Below are 21,699 nucleotides of genomic sequence, written 5' to 3' on the forward strand. Positions count from 1 at the left end.
CCAATCTATGACCGTCAATTTTACATTTGTGTGTTGGGAGCTACCAAGTTAGCATTTTAAAAAAGTCATCATTCATTCTAACTAGCATCAGAAGGCATAGATATAATTACTTTTCATTACTGCGGTAAAATGTCACATACAAAAGAAGAATGGATGCAACAGAAGACTAAATGTTCAAACACGTACATTAATGTCTCTTTATTACAACCAGGATGAATTTGGTTTTATTATACAAGATCCAAACAACCTTTCATTACAAACTTCAAAAAAAAATTGTAGCAATCCAAAACTAATAAGCATCATTTATAATAACATTAACACGAGGCCGAGTATTTAGGGTCTTCATAAGGCCAATTTTTTATTTTCCTGTCAAACACGCCTGCTCCATAAGTAGAAATGACTAACTCAAGGAGGAGGGGAAATTGCATCCATATGAAAGATGCCACTGGAACAATAGCAAGCAAAGTAAGTAGACTAGCAATAGATGATTTTCCATCTAGCATAATGGAAAGGGCTGAAGAAAAAGCTATCATCATTGCCGCGATAGATAAAAAAAGGGTGATAAGGCCTAATATCATTTTTGTTGGCAATGATTTGAGGAAATCATCTTCGGCATAACGCGATGTGAGGATTCCCAAAAATATCATTACTGAAGTTGTGGAAGAAAAGAGCGATATAACATCTGAAACTATAAAAGTTATGAATGCTCTCTTACTTAAGAATATAGGAAGACCTGTATCTTGTTTATTTCCACCAGGAACCGTAAACGCTGCAGCAAACATGATAGTGACGATGAGAGCCCCTACGACTGTACAAGATGTTGCTGTATCTTTCATTGCCTTTTCACCCTCTTTCACCAAGTCCTTGTGACCCTTGGTAAATAATTCACGTGGTGTCATCTCATCCGTGCTATTTACTATTTCATGATCTCCCGGCTCTGCAAAATGTTCCACCTCCTGCATGTCATTCAACAAAAACTTAAGAGATGTGAATATATACATCCGAAGAGTAATTCTGATCTCTTGGTACAAATCCTTATGGCCAAGTGTCAACGTATTTTGAGTTAAAGTTATGAAGGCATGGACCACAAATATATAAAATAACGTCTGTTTTCCTTATAAATTTCAATTATATACAAGAGAGAAGATGGTGAATAGGAGAGGAGGGGGTTCCATCATCAATTTTCACGAATATGATTAAGTAGTCTCTTATATAATAACATAGATTTTATAAGTATAATATATAATTAATTCTATAGATAAGTAATCACCTTGAACCATTGCAGTTCCCTTTGCATTTGCAAAGCTGCACCTCGAATAAGATTAATCTGTGCGGCGGAGGAAATAGTTCCTACCACATGCAGCATGTTATTCCTCGACTTATCAAGCGTACTTACGAACCGTCGCCAATGAGGTTGAGCATCTAGTCCATATAAGAGACTAAAAACTTTATGTTGACGACATTCAGCTGCAAATTGAAAGATGTTCCGGCCTTTTTCATTGGTGATCTCACGGAGTTCATAATTTGCTCTGTATAAATGAGTAATATACTCCATATGCCCTTTTTTTATTGCTAGGAACATTGCTGTTTCCAAGTCTTGCAATTCTTTGACATTTTCATTTTTCGTCGCTTCACACATGCGAGGTAGAAATTGAAGGATCCGAACATGGGCCAATTTCATTTGACGTATACGATTGTATCCTATGTTGACATTCAAAACAAATCAAACAATATACCCTTAATTATGTATATAGAATTAGAAAATAATTGAAAATAAAAACATACAAAGAAAGTAATTAAAAATTATTAAGACAATAAATAGGAAAATAAAATAAAAGTGATTTTTACACACCTTTTAAGTTTTTCACACACTCCTATATATATATGGACATTAGATTGAATAAAACAAATAGAATCAATGATAAAAATAAAATAAAATAAAATAAAAAAAAGAATGTGTGAAATGAATTTCCATAGAAATCAATTCATAATGTAGCGTACCCAAAAGTTTACCAAAGGTCTTGAGAACTAGACCACGAAATAAACTTGTACCTGCATTGAAATTCCAAATTGTCAGTAAAGTCTTCAATTACCAATTAGTTTATATCCCCTTTTTATCAAAAAAAAAAAAAAGGTTATATCTCTGTTTAAACCATATAATATGGTACAAAAATTTGATCTCTTTAGCATTACTTAATATGGTACAAAAATGCGGTGAGTTTCTTCGAAATCAAAATCAATAATGCGTACATAGCCTCCTTGTGCCTGCACATTTCTACCGTTGTTGGAGGTGAGTTTCTTTGAAACCAAAATCCACAACTCTAACCCACATATAAAAGACCTAGTAGGTAATAGATTGCCTTGATGGTTAGATATTTTTCTTCAATCCACTCAGTCCCAAGTTTAAACTCTCTTTTTTCCCCTTAATTTAGATGAGTGTAGAATATAAATTTTAATAAAAAGGCAAAAAGGTTCTATGTGACATCCCACATCGCCTAGCAAGTAGCGCGCGAGAGCATTCAAAGGATGGGTGACCCATCGGGAAGTTCTCGTGTGAGTTCCCAGAAACAAAACCGTGAGGGTGTGCTGGGGGCCCAAAGCAAACAATATTGTGCTACGGTGGAGTCGGGCCCGGGAAGTGGTCCCACTCGGGCTGGGGTGTGACAATTTGGTATCAGAGCCTAACCCTGGCCGTGGTGTGCCGACGAAGACGTCGGGCCCCTAAGGGGGGTAGATTGTGACATCCCACATCGCCCAGGGGGGTGATCCTTATATGTATATTCTCATCTCTACCTAGCACGAGGCCTTTTGGCAGCTCACTGGCTTCGGGTTCCATGGGAACTCCGAAGTTAAGCGAGTAGCTCGCGAGAGCATTCCCAGGATGGGTGATCCATCGGGAAGTTCTCGTGTGAGTTCCCAGAAACAAAACCGTGAGGTGTGCTGGGGGCCCAAAGCGAACAATATCATGCTATGGTGGAGTCAGGCCCAGGAAGTGGTCCCGCCGGGGCCGGGATGTGACATTCTAAACTCCATAAATATTTCAAATAATTCCAAATCAAACACAATAATCAAACTTTAGTACCACTATATTTGATAGCTTCGACCAATGTTCTAAAAGCCGCTAGTTGGACTGCAGAGCCTAAGTGGTTTTATACAAATTTGATTAAATTATTATATGATTTATAAATAAGTATCTACTTATAATACATAGTTGTATTGAAAAGCATAAATTGCAACATAAAAAATGATATATTAATTAATAGGTTGCAATGGATAAAAATATAAGACTAAGACTTGATATGTATGTTGATAGAAGATAAGCTCCACCACCATTTGAAACCAAGTTAGAAAAGAGGTAAATATGAAGAAGATGACCTCCTACATATCCATTGTTGAGGTAGATACCATAGTAGTAGGAATGTAGGAGTGAAAAAAAAGAGGAAGCATCCAAATGCATCTATAAATCAGCTCAAATAAAAAAGGAAAATAAAAATGATATATACAGAACCAATAGGGAGATTGACCTTGCCAATTTCACTTCAAGAATAAAGGCTTCTCCTAAAATATGGTCAATGGGTTTATCTTGAAATATAAGGGCTTCTCCTAAAATATGCTTGCTAACTGATTTATATAAGTTGTGGTACCTTAATTTATGAAACAACTAAACATTAACAAAAACAAATGGCACGTCTGTCGTGTAACATGCGTACCTGGGCAAATGAGATGCCTTTGCCTTTTATTACTCTGGTCGCCATCTTCCGGTTTTTCAACGTTTATACAAACATCATCATCAGTGGTAGGAATAGGTTCGTCAATGGTACGCATTGGTTTTATTTGTATGCCTATCAAGATAAGAACACGAGCCCACTTATATATTAATACGCGATATAAACTAGTTCCGTGAACCAAGAGTTTTCTATTGCTGCGTCAAATAAGAATAAAAGAAAATAGAAAGCTTAATTAGGACAAAATTTAAAATGAAGAGAAAAAGGAAAGCATTACTAACCGTTATAAATCCATTGTTTCCAGAAATTGAGCGAGCTTCCACTTAAGAATGCAGAAGATATACCAGCTAGTTCATATAAAGGTGTTATCCCGTAAAAATTTTTAGCAATGGCTAACTTTGGGCGGCGCTGAATTAAATCCCACGCAATATCTACATGTTGTGGAGTGTTTAGAAATAACCTCTATAGATCTCGTTATAAAATTAGCTTAGTCTCAACATTATTAATATACAACGGTTTTATAGTATTTACACAAGGAAAAAAAAAATTAAGGCACCACTAATAATAATTATCATTTGAATGTTAATCTTACCAAATCTTTTTAACTTAAGACCGTCGATAATAAGCATAGCACATTCAGAATTGTTCAGGGTTTCGTGCGAAGTGACGGAATAAAGGTATTGAGCCATTTTTTCTCCTCTTTCATGACCAAGACCATGAGCATGAATAAGTGGGGTAATTTTGCCGTCCAAAAGTGGTAACGTTTTATCGGGAAGGACAATACTGAGTAACTTCTTGTTCTTTTCAACCATGCATTTTGCTAGTTCGACGCTTTCTGGAATATTGGTTATAACACGATGAAGAGCAGTAAGACCCACATCGTCTTGTATTTCCAAGTCTTTTGGTCTCATTAAGTGCACCAATTCTTTTGCAATGTCCACCTTCTCAAAAAAGACTGCCCAGTGAAGAATTGTCCCACCTTCAAAAAGTCTTGCAGTTACTGCCTTGGGTTGTTGGATAAGAAACTCCATTGCAGCATCCCATTCCTCATTCTCCACTAACTCCCATAAAGTTTGATTAACATGGCTGTCCTCGTGTCCTGCCAAGCTAGCTAACGTTACATATATATCCCCATAAATAATGTACGTAACATATAGTTGCTACCCATATCATCAAAACAAAAACATATAGACTATATACTTGTTGTGGATTTTTCTTATTCTTCTTAATTTTATTATATGTATATAGAGTACTGTTGACTCTAAAAATTACAAAACTTACGTGGCGTGCATGCCGAGTAACTAATAAGCTCACTACGTCCTTCGGTTGAATACGGGACGTGCCAACTCGTCGGCCGAGCTCGACCGAGGAGTAAAATTTGTTGATGTTGCATTGAGAGCGTTGTTGACTTCTTGATCTTGCGATTGCGGCCGAGGAAGGAACAAGTCTCGGCCTTTGGATTCTCGAGCCTGAAGACAAGGCTACTAATTCTGTGAAGTTCACGAATCGTCGACGCCGGATTCGGTCACAGTGATTATATTCGTGAGAGTATAAGCATGCGAATCAACACCAGACTATATGGACACAAGTACTCAAAGGTAATGTATGTCTTGATGGTAAATGTAGTTCGGCTGTTAGAATGCCGAACTCTGAAACTCACTTGTGAGTATCCAATCATAAAATCACTCGGCATTCAATGCGCCGAATGTCGTAACTCGTAACACCTTACTTCGCCGAGAAGGCTAATAAGATGACCTCTTCCAATAAGGATTCGGAAACCCTTCTCGACCGAGACTTGGATAGGTAACCAGTCGGCCTCGACGCAGTGCTATTTATCCAAACTGAAGGTGCTCCTTGGTCGATTGATTCTACGGCAACAGTGCTGTTTATCTAAACTGAATGTACTCCTTGGTCGATTGATTCTACGGCAACAGTATTGCTTATCCAAATTGAAGATGTTCGTCGGTTGTCTTCACAGTGCTGTTTATCCAAACTGAAGATGTGTTGGCGGAAAAAGTAAATAAAAAATCTCAAGTTGTTTGAAAGGTTTGCGCAGGGCAGTTGTGTGTTGAGTTGGAGCGCCTTTTTCCGTTGCCACTGCATCTGTATTTATAGGACTGAAGTACTTACTTAGCGCGGCCAGATAATGTTGCAGAGATTGATTGGGATTTTACTACCTCCTCCACCTAACATGCATCACCAAAATCTCAAATCTCAAATGGCCACGTGTATTTTTAGAGGACTCATCTTTTGCATGCCTCCTTAGACTAGGTTTCCTAGTCCAACTACTCATTTTCTTTCATTCCATTATCCCATCACTGAATTAATAATTATATAGGAAATAATATTTCATACGGCATGCTTGTCATTCCATCATCAATTCATATGACCACATCCATCACTATGCAAAAAAGACCTAGCCTACCTAGGTTTCTGTCTCACCATTATCCAAGACCAACAAATCTCATGCTATGCCACGTGATAAGATCCCAAGCCGAGTTGCTCTAATCCATATGGTACACTGCTAACAAATCCAAATTAAATCGAACTGTTCTACTTGCTTCTACATCGGGACTGTGATTTTTATCCCATTTATTTTGTATAAGAAAATTTGAGATAACTTATTAAAAGATAATTATTATGATTAAAAACCATAACATTATCTCAAAACAAAATTATCTTAACTTTCTTATCAGACGGTCTAGAATCATGTTTACTCAACGGCCTCGATTGCACAGGCCGATAGTGTAATTTTGGGTCCAAACATTGCCCCCCAATTTCCTTGAGCTTCAGCTCATAAACCGAATGGTTAAGGAAATTAACTGTTTGTAACCAACAACATTTCGTCGTATTGACGAAACAAATTTTGCTTATCGGCATTAAAATCACCTTTGTTCAGCCAATATCTTGATCTTCCTCTGCTAATTCACCACTCGTCCCTTCCATGCACATGCATACATGCATGCACTCTATTTATTAACATTTGATGGGTACCATTTGTTTTCAGCAGCCCATTTGTGATGGCAGAGAAGCTGCAATGGAGAGTAGAAAATGAGACAGCTACCACAACTATCGACTGCCAAGGTCGAGAAAAAATTTGGGAGGGTCGAGAAAAATTGTTCTTAGAGCTCGGCCTATATATACATAACTAATTATATGTAACTAATAAAAGTGGCCGAGGAACATTAGCTATATACGCTTGGTGGGCCGAGAAACACAAAGATAATTTCTGGATCGCCGAATATATCTCTCCTCCTTTTTGCTGCTAAAACCCTCTTTTCCACTTCAATGGGTAGGAAATGCTTAAAAAGTTTTTATAACCAAAATCCCTGCTACAATGGCATCCTTGAAAAGCCAACTTTGACTCACATAATGGCCATGCAGAAATCAACCGAATGACACCAAGCATGATATTGAGTCACCTTCATTTCAAACTTGGACATGGCACGAACTCCGAAGGTTTAATAATTTTTATTCGACTAAATCTCCTCGGCCATGCTAAGCAGCATATAACAATAACTTTGCCGTGGTGAATTTTGATTGTTAGTAACTCGCCGAAGAGACATGGTCATGGCTTCTTTTGACCCAAAAAAAAAATGGTCAAGGCCGAGGCTGAGAAACTTTGAGCCAAGGTCGAGCAGAATTTTTCTTAGCAGCTCGGCCTATAAGCAGAAACTAAGTGAACACTGTTGAGCTCAACAAACACATCATTGCGATTTTTCTCGCCCGAGACTATTCCACCGAATGGGTCACTAATATCATCATATTTGAGTCGCATCAAAATTCTCTGCTTACTTGCCCCAAGAAAGGATGCGGCAAAAGTGGACATCATGGTGCCAGATGACCACCAAAAAAGTATCCTACCACGTCCATAGGCTGAAGCCTACTACCATTCTTCTCGGTAGTGGCATCCTGAAGAAACTATATATATATATACACACACACACACACACACGACATCAGGCTATCATGTTGTTGGCTTGAATTTTCAAACAAATTGCACACTACACCAAGCATCAAGCCTTAGTACCGCACCAAGCATCAGGCCTTCATTGCTTAAATTTCACCGAGGAAGAGCTTATTGAGAGCAAGCCTATAATGTCTGATAGCCGAACTACCAAGTTTCTAGTACCAAGGCTTCAAAGTTGGCCTCAATCTGCCAATTTTTTTTTTTTTTTTTTTTTAACGAGGGCTCAGTGCTCGTTGGCCCCCTATTTTCTTATGCATCGGCTCAAATAGCCAGATGGATAAGAAAATACATAAAAAATTGAAATCTAATGTATAGGAATAAAAGTGGCCGATCCATGAAAAGGAGGAGGCCAACGATGCTTTATTCTAAGTCGAGATCGTGTAATAACAAAATTTTTAAATTGATTTTGCTCTAGACCAAATAAAGAATTTTCTCCAAAGATTTTTGACTCGACGAAATATTTTTCATTTTCAGCCGCCGAATGTGTTGGACAATTATTATGCCCCCAGGCATAATAATTTCGCCAATTTCGGCTTTTAACCCGAACAACTGAGCCGAATGGGATTGCTCCATATCGGCTTTATCGCCAAATACCATATCGACTGTCATGGTTTCGGCGTCCAAGACCATATCTCCAATTACCATATCAATCGATGTGGTTTTATGGTTTGAAGCCGTGTCTTGTTCATCATTGGAACACCCCTCTGACGAATCATTTTCTGAGTCAATTTTTGGCTCAGAAAATTGAACATTTTCTTCTTGGCCTACTACACTTTTAGTCTTGACCGAACAAATAAGTGGCCTAGGTTCTTCTTTGGCCATCTCGACAATCTTCTTAGGCCGAATTTTGATTGTAGCCGGAGTGAAAAATTGCCCCCCGGTCTTTTGATCCAACCATTCCTCAAATGGAATGAATTTGTAGTAAAAAAAAATGTAAGGAAAATGTTCTCCATCTAGCCAAGCATTAAATCGAGCCCTGTCTTCATTTACCCATTGCTTTTGTAGGGTAACAAGAGCTTTTATTCTTAACATGTAAGCGAATGACTTTTGCATCTCTCTATGGCCACGAAGAACATTTTCCACTTCCAAAGATCTTTTTCGTTCCTTATTGTGTTTTTTCAATTCCTCTAGGCGCTCATACAATCGGCTACGTTCAACCAGATTGGAATCTTGATATATCATATGAACTTTGTAGTTTTAGCACTGGGTCCCACTGGGCGTGCCAAAATGTTGACTCTAAAAATTACAAAACCTACGTGGCGCGCAGGCCGAGTAATTAATAAGCTCACTACGTCATTCGGTTGAATGCGGGGCGTGCCAACTCGTCGACCGAGCTCGGCTGACGAGTAAAATTTGTTGATGTTACGTTGAGCGCTTTGCTAACTTCTTGATCTTGTGATTGCGACTGATGAAGGAACAAGTCTCGGCCTTTGGATTCTAGAACCTAAAAACAAGGCTACTAATTCTGCGAAGTTCACGAATCGTCGACACCGGATTCGGTCACAGTGATTATATTTGTGAGAGTATAAGCACGTCGAATCGACACCAGACTATATAGACACAAGTACTCAAAGGTAATGTATGTCTTGATGGTAAATGTAGTTCAGCCGTCAAAATGCCGAACTCTGAAACTCACTTGTGAGTATCCAATTATAAAATCACTCGGCGTTCAATGCGCCGAATGTCGTAACTCGTAACACCTTACTTCGCCGAAAAGGCTAATAAGATAACCTCTGCCAATAAGGATTCGAAAACCCTTCTCGACCGAGACTTGGATAGGTAACCAGTCGGCCTCGACACAGTGCTGTTTATCCAAACTGAAGGTGCTCCTTGGTCGATTAATTCTACAGTAACAATGTTGTTTATCCAAGCTGAAAATGTTCGCCGGTTGCCTTCACAGTGCTGTTTATCCAAACTGAAAATGTGTTGGCGGAAAAAGAAAATAAAAAATCTCAAGTTGTTTGAAAGGTTTGCGCATGGCAGTTGTGTGTTGAGTTGGAGCATCTTTTTCCGTTGCCACTGCATCTGTATTTATAAGACTGAAGTACTTGCTTTGCGATGCTAGATAATGTTGCTGAGATTGATTGGGATTTTACTACGTCCTCCACCTAACATGCCTCATCAAAACCCGAAATCTCAAATGGAGGCCACGTGCATTTTTAGAGGGCTCATCTTTTGCATGCCTCCTTAGACTAGGTTTCCTAGTCCAACTACTCCTTTTCTTTCATCCCATTATCCCATCATTGAATTAATAATTATATAGGAAATAATATTTCATACAGCATGCTTGTCATTCCATCATCAATTCATCTGACCACATCCATCACTATGCAAAAAAGACCTAGCCTACCTAGGTTTCTGTCTCACCATTATCCAAGACCAACAAATCCTATGCTATGCCACGTGATAAGATCCCAAGCCGAGTTGCCCTAATCCACATGGTACACTGCTAACAAATCCAAATTAAATCAGACTGTTCTACTTGCTTCTACATCGGGACTATGATTTTGATCCCATTTATTTTGTATAAGAAAATTTGAGATAACTTATTAAAAGATAATTATTATGATTAAAAACCATAACATTATCTCAAAACAAAATTATCTTAACTTTCTTATCCGACAGTCTAGAATCATGCTTACTCAACGGCCTCGATTGCACAGGCCGATGGTGTAATTATGGGTCCAAACAAGTACATTTGTTCTATTTTGACTATTGAATACCGTCTTTTTTTTCTTTGTAAATTGCAACTGTTAATAAGAATCCAAAGTCGATAACATCATGCATTTTAGTTTTTTCCTTGTAAAAAACGAAATAAACGATGATTTTAGAATGAAAATAATGTTGTAGATTTGAAAGGAGTTTAATTAATAAATATTGAATCGAAATCTTTGTGAGAATCGAGAGATAATACCTTCATGGGGCGATTCTTCTGTGGCATCATTCTCTGGCTCTGCCTCAATAATGTTTGGGTTGTTATTCGTGTGATCGTCGGATATCTCTCCTGAAAAATGAAATCATATATGTTTATATTCCATCATTCTCTATTGGGAAATATAGTTTTCCTATCTTATTTTTGATGTAGTTTAAATTGAACTATTCTATTAAGGATAGATCTAATTCAACTGAAAAGAGCCATGTCGAAGCCAAAACTGACACTACTCACACAATTGATGTCTCTCTTTTTATTGAAAAGAAGACGTCTCTCTTTTTAATGAATATGAACAAAAAAAATGTGAAATATTAGTGGGTTTTCCTTTTGGAAGGCCTAATGAATTGGACTCACTACACTTTGTATACAGTACGACAAAAAGGCAAAGAGGTATGTTTGGCACCTCGAAGTTGAGGAGTTCCTCATAGAAAATAAAAAAATTCGTGATTGATTCTCAGTTCGTGCTTATGATAAAAATTGTTCAAATTATATATCACTTAATAAAAATCATTTTTGTAAAAAATTAATTAATTCTAAAGTTGTTTAGTCAATGAATTGTCGCAAATAGATATAGATGGTTTGTAACGTTTGTATTGAATATAACCATATATTTTTAAACAGTTCAATAACTAAATAATCTCATATTTTATTAATTTTACCAAATGAATCTTTACCAAGTGATTTATAACATTAACAATTTTAAGAACAAGCATAAAATTCTGTGAATCGATCACAAAGTATTTTGATAATGAACTTCTCCTTGTCCTGTGAGGATCCAAGTTAATTCCAGAGACAAATGCCTAATTATATGGAAAAGGCAAATGCGCACGTACCGGTTCCTGTGGCTTGGGATGCTTCAGCTGGCTTCAACTTTTCTGCCAAAATATCCCAGGCAATTTTAGCTCTTCGGGTGCCCCTAATAAAAGAAAAAGTATCGGCCCCACAAGAAACCTGGATCGAGTGCAAAGCCTCGGCATTACTCTTCCTCCAGGCTTGAAATTCAACTTCACCATCTTCTCGTTTACGAGGCTCAGTGGTGGCTTCCACAACTTCCCAAAGACCCTTTGCCAACAGGTAGGTTTCAACTCGCAAACTCCATTCTTCATAGTTATTTTGGTTTAGAAGTTCATGAACAATTGGACTTGGGACAACTGTGTCTGTCATCTTCAATCTGTAAATTTATCAAATCTTAATTTATATCACTCGAGCATATGTTAGAACAAACTAGTAAGAAAAAACTAATACTCACAGGTTGAATTTTTAGGCAATCTTCAGATTAAGCTATGTGCACATAGTGCAGCCAAAGTTCATCTTTGGGTATGCTCGTTTATGATAACAAATCAGCCATTAAAAAAAGACTCGAGAGATCACTATTATTTGTATTACAACTGGACATGGGAGCACATACTGAAGACAAAAAAACAAAGGGATCCAGCTCCACCGGGACAAATTAAATGATACGTACAGTAAGCCCTACAATCGTCGTAATGCCAGTCCCCCGCGAAGTCAACCCCCTCTTTGCTTCAAATTGATTTCTCTCCCTCTTATAAAACTCGACGAACCCACAGCCCAGATTTCCCCTCCTTGCTTCACGGAGGAACACCTGGCTGGTTCCGCTCTGGATCTGATCCAACGTCAAGTTGTGATACCGCAACTTCCTTTGAAACAAAACAAAACAAATTCAAAGTTTCAAACTTAGAAGAAGAAGAAGAAGAAGAAGAAGAAAGCCAGAGTAATTTGAGTGAAACGGGAGAAAAAGGAGGGAGAGGGCAGAGAGACAGTGGTCACAGAAAAGGAGGAAGAAAAAAGGGTGAAAAGGAGGGAGAGGGGAGTGAGAGTGGGACAGGATGAAGAGGGGAAGAGGATTATATAAAAAATAAAATAAAAAGTTAAATTAATAATAAAATATTAATAGATACTGATTAAATAATATAAAGATAAATTACATCACAATCTCCTGCTTTATATTTTAAATATTTTTTTTAAACGATAAATTTATTAAAATGTTAGATAAGGAAACCGACAAGTTTCTTACTTATTGCAATATCATATGTATTTTATCTTAAAAATTTGTTATAATAGTAAACTTCTGTCAACTTTCTGCTAATTACTGACGTTTGCATGCCTATTTCTCACCCAACTGGAATTCCACATTGACTTTATTAAACACGTGGATCACCCCACCGATTAACACGTGGAAAGAAGAACAAATTCAAAAAAATCAGAAAAACTAAAAAAGAAACAAAAATTTAAATTTAAACTTTGACTGCTTGGCACCCTCAGCCAATTTCCAGAAAGAGGATGCCCCCTCCAAAAACACCACTATGAATGAATACGGCTTGGCACCCTGAAATTATTTTTCTCAAATTCTCAAAAAGCTTTTGAAAATCTCTCTCAAAGTTTGGATATTTGGATTTTCTGCAAAATTTGGGATAGTTTAATACCGGTAGGTAGGAAATTAGTGATTTAGAAATGGTAAGCCCCAAATGTGGAGGTGTAGAAGGGGTGCCCTGCGATGCAGCGACCATCCGGGGATTTCTGCAGCGTCTCGCTGTCCGTTGCTCTATCGACTCGTCGTCCGTGTGATTAGGGTGCCCACGGTAACTACTCTGTTTCCCCTCTCGTTCTCTACCTGCTCGACCCGACTCCCAGCTCCACAACTGGAATATGGGTTTGCCGTCCATGGATTTATCCTTGGGATGGGAAGTTCACCGGATTTGGGGCGAGGGTTGTGAAATTCCTCGAAGGTTAGAGCTTTGTTGGGTTCCTAAATATTCGTTATCCGTTACTCCCCGTCTGTGTGTTCTTCTTCTTATTCTTATTCTTAGGGGTGTAGTCAATTAGGATTTCAAAGAACTTTAATGGATTTTTTGTATGACAGATTCTAAAAGATTTTAATAGACTTAACAATTTCATATGGATTTTGACGGATTTTATATGGATTCCTATTACAGATTTGTATGAACTTGTATGGATTCTTTCTTGGATTTCTTAGGATTTTGTAAAAATTGAGAATCGCACTAAAGCATTTTTAATGAAATCCAACGGTTGGGATTAACATCTCCAACTCTCTGCAATTGAAACCCTAATTTTTTTCTTTTCCGTCTTTGCTCCTGTTCAGAGTTGAGATGCATTGTCAACATCTTGGTTAAGCACCATTGCAAGAATGGGGATCTTGATTTTACTTTTGGGGTTCTGAAGGAAATGAAAAGGTCCAAAATTGCTTACCCTAATTTGATTAGGTACTCAACTCTCTTCGGTGGTCTCTATGAAAGTGGAAGACTCACAGAAGCAATGGAGTTGTTCGAACGTATGATCCCAAAGGACCAAATTTTGCCCAATGTCCTAGCTTACAACATTTTGGTTAATGGGTTTGGCCATAGTGGCAAAGTCGACAAAGCTGATACCATGACTTCCAACATGATACTTGGAGGGTTGTGCAGAGAGGGGAGAGTTGAGGATGCTCTTGAGATGCTGGAGAATGCAAGTGTAGGCACTGATAGAGGATTTTGAATTGGGGATTTGAGATTTTTTTTTCTTTAAGGGAAAAATTCAGAAAAACCTACAATTCGTAGTATTTGTTTGCGAATTTGAACTAGTTAAAAAAATATCCATGACGGATGAGTATGAAGAAGATAAAGTATGAGATATGAGAAAGGGTTTTCTTCTATGTGAAAAGAAATCGGAGGGGGGAAGATAGGATTCTTGATGGCATATGATATTTATACCCCACTCTTAAATCCATCAAATTCTCATTACATATAAACTTAGGTGGACTTCGTAAAAATTTTAATTGACTATTCGGATCTGGATGTATTCTTTAAAATCCTCTCAAATCTTAATTTGACTACACCATGATTTCAAACTCTTTTAAAATCCTTTTTCAAAATCATAGTTAAATACACCATGATTTTAAAGTCTATTAAAATCCCACCAAATTCTAATTTGATTACACCCCCTTAGTTTTCTCTTTTGAAAACCCGAACCAACATATTGGATCTCTAGAACTGAAGGAATTGAAGGAATGCAGATGTTGTGGGCTGGCGGTGGGGGTTGAACTAGAGGGAGCTGGGGCTGAATGAGGTGAGGATTGGGGATTGGGGATTGGGGGGGGGGGGGGGGGGGGGGGGGGGGTTGGGGAGAGGGGATGGGGGCACAAAATTATTTGTTTTCAATTAATTTTAATTGTTAAATAAATAATAAATCATTTTTTATTCTAGTTGGCGATGTAGTGAGGCGTGCATTTGACACGTCAACATGTAACAAAAAAGTTGATGGAGGTGTGATATTGCAATGAACTCATAAATAATGGCATTACAATATTTAAAATATGAGATATGAGATTATGGTTAGACCCATAATTAAAGTAGTTTTGTATGATTTACCCATAATATAATATTAAAGTTTGTTAGCTATCTTACTTTTTAGTTTGACACTATACCAAAAACTTCATAAAATCAGTCCAGATTGGTCTATTCTATGTCAGTCCAGCTTAAAGCTTGTTTGGTATTGCTGTGTAGGGGTGGGCACAGCTCAATTCGATGAGTGAAACCGGAAAATTTTGCGGTTTGATTCGGTGCAGTTTTGAAGCTAAAACCGAAATGAAATCAAATCGAACAGTTTCAAACAGTTTCGATTTGGTTTCAAACCATTTACATACAAAATGAAAAAAATAAATTATTTGTCTTCTCCTTCTCACACCCCTCACCCCCTCACCCCACCTTCTCTCCTCCTCCTCCGACCAACACCATTAATATTTTTAAGAAAAACATACAGTTCGAAAACCTTATTTCAAACCATTTTCAAACACATAATATTTTTAAGAAAAACGTACAGTTCGAAAACGTTATTTCAAACCATTTTCAAACATTTCCTGGATGCAAGGTCAAGTTGCATATTCAAGCCTCCAAGGGACTCTGCACCTCCAGCAAGGCAACAAATGCGTTCTCATTCTGATAATATCACTCTAGGGCAGTAAATACTTGCAGCAAAACCTACAACACATCCAATGCTTCAGCAAATGCATTGTATCAATTGCATGACCTCGCATCTATGGGTTTGATATAATCCTACCATTTTGCGTCTGTGGGTTGATGAGATGATTTTGAACTTTTGAGAGTGAGACTGATTTGAGACCGAGAGCATCACTAAGGCGTACTCTAACTCTGAAGTAAAACTCAAATTTTAGATTCTAAACTTATTCCAACTTGTTCCAACCTTTGAGGCAAATATGAGTTTCAACTCAAAACTCATTTCTGGAGTAAATTTAGCCCAAGATTCCTCTTGGGTTAGTGGAGCTAGTTCATCATATATATGTACTTTTTTTTCAGTTTTATATTTATAAATTCATTGAATCCAACAACTAAGATCTAATATGATCAAATCCAACAGTAAAAAAAAAAAAAAAAAAAAGGATCTAAGGGTCTAAATTTAAATTTAACGGCTAAAGTAATTAAAAAAAATTATTTTATGTGTTTCATATTCTTCATGGTGTTCCACGAGTTTCATGGTATCAGTTTAGAGATTTTTCAATATTTATCGAAATCTGAATATTTTTTTATTAAAATGTTCATAAAATTAAATTAGGGTTGTCTACATAATTTTGTTTTAAAAAAATTTACTTTAAGAAAAAAAAAATTATCCTAAATTCATTCTCTAATATTCTCGGGCTAAAAAATTTAATCCATAAGGGTTGAAGAAAAAAAACTGTTTTTGGGTTAAAACCTAAATTTTCTTAACTAAAAATTTTAGATTTTAAGCCAAAGATTGGAGATGGTCTAAGCAGAAAAGTGATGAAATTATCTATAATTGAGTCCACACTAAATGTATGGATTCTTAACAAATAACCAATTAGAACATAACATCTAATATGAATATTTAATTAAATGCTTTCCTTTTATAGTATTGTTAAGGAGACTAAATTTTGTAAACTAAATGATATGACTGTTAATATTTTTTTTTTATCAAAATGTGGTTGTTGATAATTTATGTATTGATTAACTAGCTTATTTTTTAATAGTAACAAGTAACAATTGAGGATGAAATGATTAATTTATCCTTAAATTTGATATAATTGATTCTGTAATCTAACATCAATTGGTTAATTGCCTAATTTTAAATAATCAAACCGCAATTTATCCTAAAGTTTTATTTTTATATCTTTGTTTCATTGTCACCAAATTTTACGCAGCGGTATATTTGTATCATTTAGTTGTTGTCATTCTAGTCACATCCAAAAAAATTTTGACGAAATTATTGGAAGATGTGATGACGTGCCCACTGATGATGTTCAACTTAACTGCCATGTCCCACTTTCTTATTAAACGTTATAGGCACCACTAGAATTCTGCACAACAGTGGTAGCAGCCATGTCCCACCTTCTTTTTAAACGTTCTGGGCACCACTAGAATTCTCTACAACAGTGATCAGAAATTGTTTTCTTTCGTACACATTTAATGGTGCCAGCTTTGCAACCGCAAACGCAGGTAATATGGTTCATTGAGTGGGTTGTAGGCTTAAAAATCATAAATTCATACGGCCATAGCAATGGAAAAAGAACTGAGTTAATTTTGGGAGTCTTCATCAAGCATGGTCCACAATCTTTCCCATTTCCATTTTATAAATGCAGAGTATATACTGTATACAATGCATGGCGTCGTCGAGTGAGAATTTTCCTTTAAACTGGATATTAAGGCGTCTCTTTAAACTCCTTTAAACTGGACATCAATCCGTGAGCAGAATTCATATACATACCCACTGATATGTAGGTAGGCTGGGATGTGTTAAATCAAAGTTAATTAATCTGGAACCTTTTTCGGAATTATTCCTTGTGGTATAGAAATGTAATTTCTAATTAGTATATGACTTCTATCTGAATAGGGATTGATATAACTCTATATATTGATATAATTCTACTTAAATAGGAATTAATATGGGAATTATTATTAGCACTTTAAAAATCTCATTCTACACTTCAAATTTTCTATGTTAGGAAAGAAAAATACACAGGAGTGTAGAATGAGATTTTTGAAGTACCAATAACACTTCCCATTAATATATCCATATGTCATTGCAACCAAGGTTCTACCAAAAAAAAAAAAAATCTTTTGAAATATGGTTTAAATGCCAATATTTTCTCAACCTGATTGCATGAAACACTCACGAGTGAGCATGTACCCTAATTTTCGATTACCAAATTATATATTCTACTCAACTTATTATTCACCATTATATTATCTAAACCACATATTAATAGAACTTATATTGTCAACCAAAAGAGTAACGAAAACGCAAATCACCACCAGCAAAAGAAAGATCAATGGTATCTGATTTATCAAGTTGATTATCAGATGCTATGCGCATCCGTGGTACTTCCGAGGAGTCAAAGAGCACTCTGCATCCAACATAAACTCCAAGATTATTCATTAAAAGACCCTTGGCCCCGCCTTCATCAAATTGTGCAGACGTCTGATGATAGAGGGGATCAACTGCAAATGCAACTGAAAATATAAACAAATTGTATCACAAACTTGGCCTCGCATCTCACAATATAAAACTAGTAATAAGGATAGCACAGGATGAATGATCACCGTCAAACTTTTTTACATTTAGAGCCTCAAAAGATGATTCCAGCGTTGATAAGGGAGATATCTGCATGTATGGATTTATGTCAGCATTTAGCATACGGGAGTTCAATAAATCACTGTAGTGAGTCGGAGAACAGTCAACCTTCTTCTGCGTCGAGTATCTAAAATTACAACAGTATCAAGATACTAACAAGATCAATGGAGCACAAGTCCAATGTGAAAGAAATTACTATTACAATTTACAGATGAGCTGCTTAAAGATAACTATACTACATAGTCTTCATTCCGATAAACCATAAAAAAAATCACATTGCTTCTGCCAGGAAAGGTCATTGATTGTATGTTCTCTAATTCATTGTATAGGTTATAAATGCAAAGGTTAATACAGCAAAACTATCGATTTTATCTACCTTGAAACGGTATATTGACTAATATGCCAAGAACTCAACTTTCACAAAATTTACTTTGTCCGCAGGTTAGAAAATTGTTCTGAATCAAGTACAGAACCACTTTTAAAATCAATATACTTCTTTTTGTCTTGCAAGTGAATACACTACAGTAAAAAACGAACGGGCAAAGTTAGAGCCGATAGCAAACCCAACCTTGTTCCGATTTATGCCTCGGAGTGTACTGAATCCACCCTCATTGAGTAAATTTTGACTCCAGCTTTGGCTTCCACAACTTCCCAAAGACCCTTTGCCAACAGGTAGGTTTCAACTCGCAAACTCCATTCTTCATAGTTATTTTGGTTTAGAAGTTCATGAACAATTGGACTTGGGACAACTGTGTCTGTCGTCTTCAATCTGTAAATTTATCAAATCTTAATTTATATCACTCGAGCATATGTTAGAACAAACTAGTAAGAAAAAACTAATACTCACAGATTGAATTTTTGGGCAATCTTCAGATTAAGCTATGTGCACATAGTGCAGCCAAAGTTCATCTTTGGGTATGCTCGTTTATGATAACAAATCAGCCATTAAAAAAAGACTCGAGAGATCACTATTATTTGTATTACAGCACTGAAGACAAAAAACAAAGGGAAAACAAAGGGATTCAGCTTCACCGGGACACAAAAAAAAGAAGAGAGTTCTGGAAAAAGAAAAAGGAGAAGAAAAAAAGAAAAAGAATAAAGAAAAAAGAAAAAAGAAAAGAAAAAGAGAATTAATTATTATTATTTTTATATTCCTGTTTCTTAGTTCGATACTACATCAAACGTTTCACTAAGTCAGTTTAGCTTAATCTAGTCTAAATTAGTCCAATTTAGATCATGAAACTAGTTCAGTCGGAGATAATTCGGTGCAACAAATGCACCATAAACACTTAGTTATGCCCAAGTCGGCTTTGGTAACACCATTTCAAGTTTAATAGAAGGTTTTTCTAGTTAAAATGGTCTCTGAGATTAACATAACTCCTCACTTTGGCCCTTGTGATTTGAAATCAATAGAAGTGGTCCCTGAGTTTGTTCACCATTAATCATTGCAGTCATTCTGACTAATGGAGATCTTTAACTAACATGATTGATGATAGACAAACATGACGGAATGAGACGACGGCATTTCGCGGGAATTGAGCATTCTCTTCGAGTCCCATCTCATTTCTTTGTACCTTAAAAGCACTCACATTATGCAATTTCACACTAATTTGACTCTAAAGTTTCCTAATTTAATTTCAAATTGGAAAATAAATGCAAAATTGTACAGGCCAAATGGTGAAGAGCTTGAGGAACTGAGCGAAAGTGTAGGCGAGGAACGCATTGAGGAATGCGAGGTTCGATGGGATCAACGGCAAAGACGACGTCGTCGCATCCGCAGCCGTCATCACCTCGTCCACTCTCTCTCACGAGCAAGACTGTGGAAACTAGAAAAGAGGGAAAGAGGAGGAGCATGAGTCAACTAGGCCCCACAGCCGAGTTCAATCAGCAGAAAGTGGCTGCTGGATTTTTTTTTTCTCTTACTTTTTTATAACTTTTTATTATTATTATGAATGCGGTGGATTTGGTAAGAAGCAAGAAATATAGAATTTTAGAATTTTGATTCACTGTGGAAGAAGCAAAGTAATTTCCATGCAACAAGAAATTCTCTTCATCATTCACAAGTAAAGTGCTTATTCTATCCTTTCTTTGGTACATTACATATAACTCAGAAGTTTAAAGGTCAATTCAGAAGTTTTAAATTTTATTAAATAATGATTCAAATCACAAAATATCCTCAATTTAATAAACTATGAACAAAATGATTTGACATAAATTGAAGCTATTTTTGTCATTTTATTCTTATTTAATAGAGATTTTTTTACCAAAATGATTGATGGCGGACAAACGCGACAGAATGCGATGATGGCATTCCGCGGGAATCGAACATTCTATTCGAGTCTCATCTTCTTTCTTTGTACTTTAAAAACACTCACATCACTCAATTTGACACCAATTTGACACTAAAATTTGCTAACTTAATTTCAAATTGGAAAATTGAGCTACAAAAATACGAAATTGTACGGTCCAGGTGCTGAAGTGCTTGAAGAACTGAGCTAGAGCGCAGGTGAGGTTTGATGGGATAGATGTCGTCATCGACGACGAAGATGACGTCGTTGCATCCACAACCGTCATCACCTCATCCATTCTCTCTCTTGAGTCAAGACTGATGAAACCTAGAAAAGAGGGAAAGAGAAGGAGTATGAGACTATGAGTCGACTGGGCCCCACATCCGAGTCCAATCAGAAGAAGAGCCTCTTGGACTTTTTTTGTTCTCTTACTTTTTTTATAACTGTGTTTTTTTTTATGAATGCTGTGGATTTGGGAAGAAGCAAGAAATATAGAATTTTGGAATTTTGATTCACTATGGAAGAAGCAAAGTAATTTCCATGGAACAATAAATTCTCTTCATCCCTCACAAGTAAAGTGCTTATTCTATCCCTTCTTTGGTACATTACACATAACTCAGAAGTTTTAAGTTCAATTTTGCATTCTGGTTCTTTTTTAGAAGTTTTAAGTTTTATTAAATAAGGACCAAAATTGTCACCGAAAAAAAATAAGGACCAAAATGACAAAATACCATCAATTTAATAAACAATGAGCTAAAATGATTATATTCTTATTTAGAATTTTGTTATTTTATTCTTATTTAATAGAATTTTGGTATTTTATTCTTATTTAATAAAGATTTTTTACTAAAATGATTGATGGTGAACAAACATGACGGAATGTCCGTCGGAATCGAGCATTCTCTTTGAGTCCTATCTCTTTTCTTTGTACCATAAAAACACTCACATCACTCAATTCACATCAATTTGACACTAAATTTCCTAATTTAATTTCAAATTGGAAAATTGAGATGCAAAAATGCGAAATTGTACGGACCAGCTGTGAAAAGCTTGAGGAATTGAGCGAGAGCACAGGCGAGGAACGCAGTGTAGAGAGCAAGGTTCGATGGGATCGACGCCACTGTTGACGGTGAAGACGACATCGTCACATTTGTAGCCGTCATC

At 36.5% G+C, this 21,699-nt stretch overlaps 1 protein-coding gene and 1 long non-coding RNA gene across 2 annotated transcripts; both read right to left on the reverse strand.

The window, feature by feature from the left end:
- Window positions 1-167: 167 nt before the first annotated feature.
- On the reverse strand, window positions 168-12,449 carry LOC137708778 (uncharacterized). Its single transcript, XM_088688680.1, has 9 exons — window positions 11,877-12,449; window positions 11,461-11,798; window positions 10,610-10,699; window positions 4,318-4,824; window positions 4,007-4,156; window positions 3,711-3,842; window positions 2,002-2,052; window positions 1,271-1,701; window positions 168-956 (listed from the first exon to the last, which is right to left on the reverse strand). The coding sequence occupies exons 2-9, from the start codon at window positions 11,789-11,791 to the stop codon at window positions 315-317; spliced, it is 2,334 nt and encodes a 777-aa protein (XP_088544806.1). The 5' UTR covers window positions 11,792-11,798; window positions 11,877-12,449; the 3' UTR covers window positions 168-314.
- A 5,483-nt stretch (window positions 12,450-17,932) lies between these two features.
- On the reverse strand, window positions 17,933-19,224 carry LOC137709169 (uncharacterized). The gene is made up of 4 exons (XR_015958222.1): window positions 19,095-19,224; window positions 18,816-19,016; window positions 18,217-18,277; window positions 17,933-18,126 (listed from the first exon to the last, which is right to left on the reverse strand). It is a non-coding gene; the product is annotated as an uncharacterized LOC137709169 (long non-coding RNA).
- Window positions 19,225-21,699: the final 2,475 nt, after the last annotated feature.

This window comes from Pyrus communis, chromosome 17 (genome assembly GCF_041283825.1).
Source record: "Pyrus communis isolate YQ-2024b chromosome 17, ASM4128382v1, whole genome shotgun sequence".
Taxonomy (NCBI): domain Eukaryota; kingdom Viridiplantae; phylum Streptophyta; class Magnoliopsida; order Rosales; family Rosaceae; genus Pyrus; species Pyrus communis.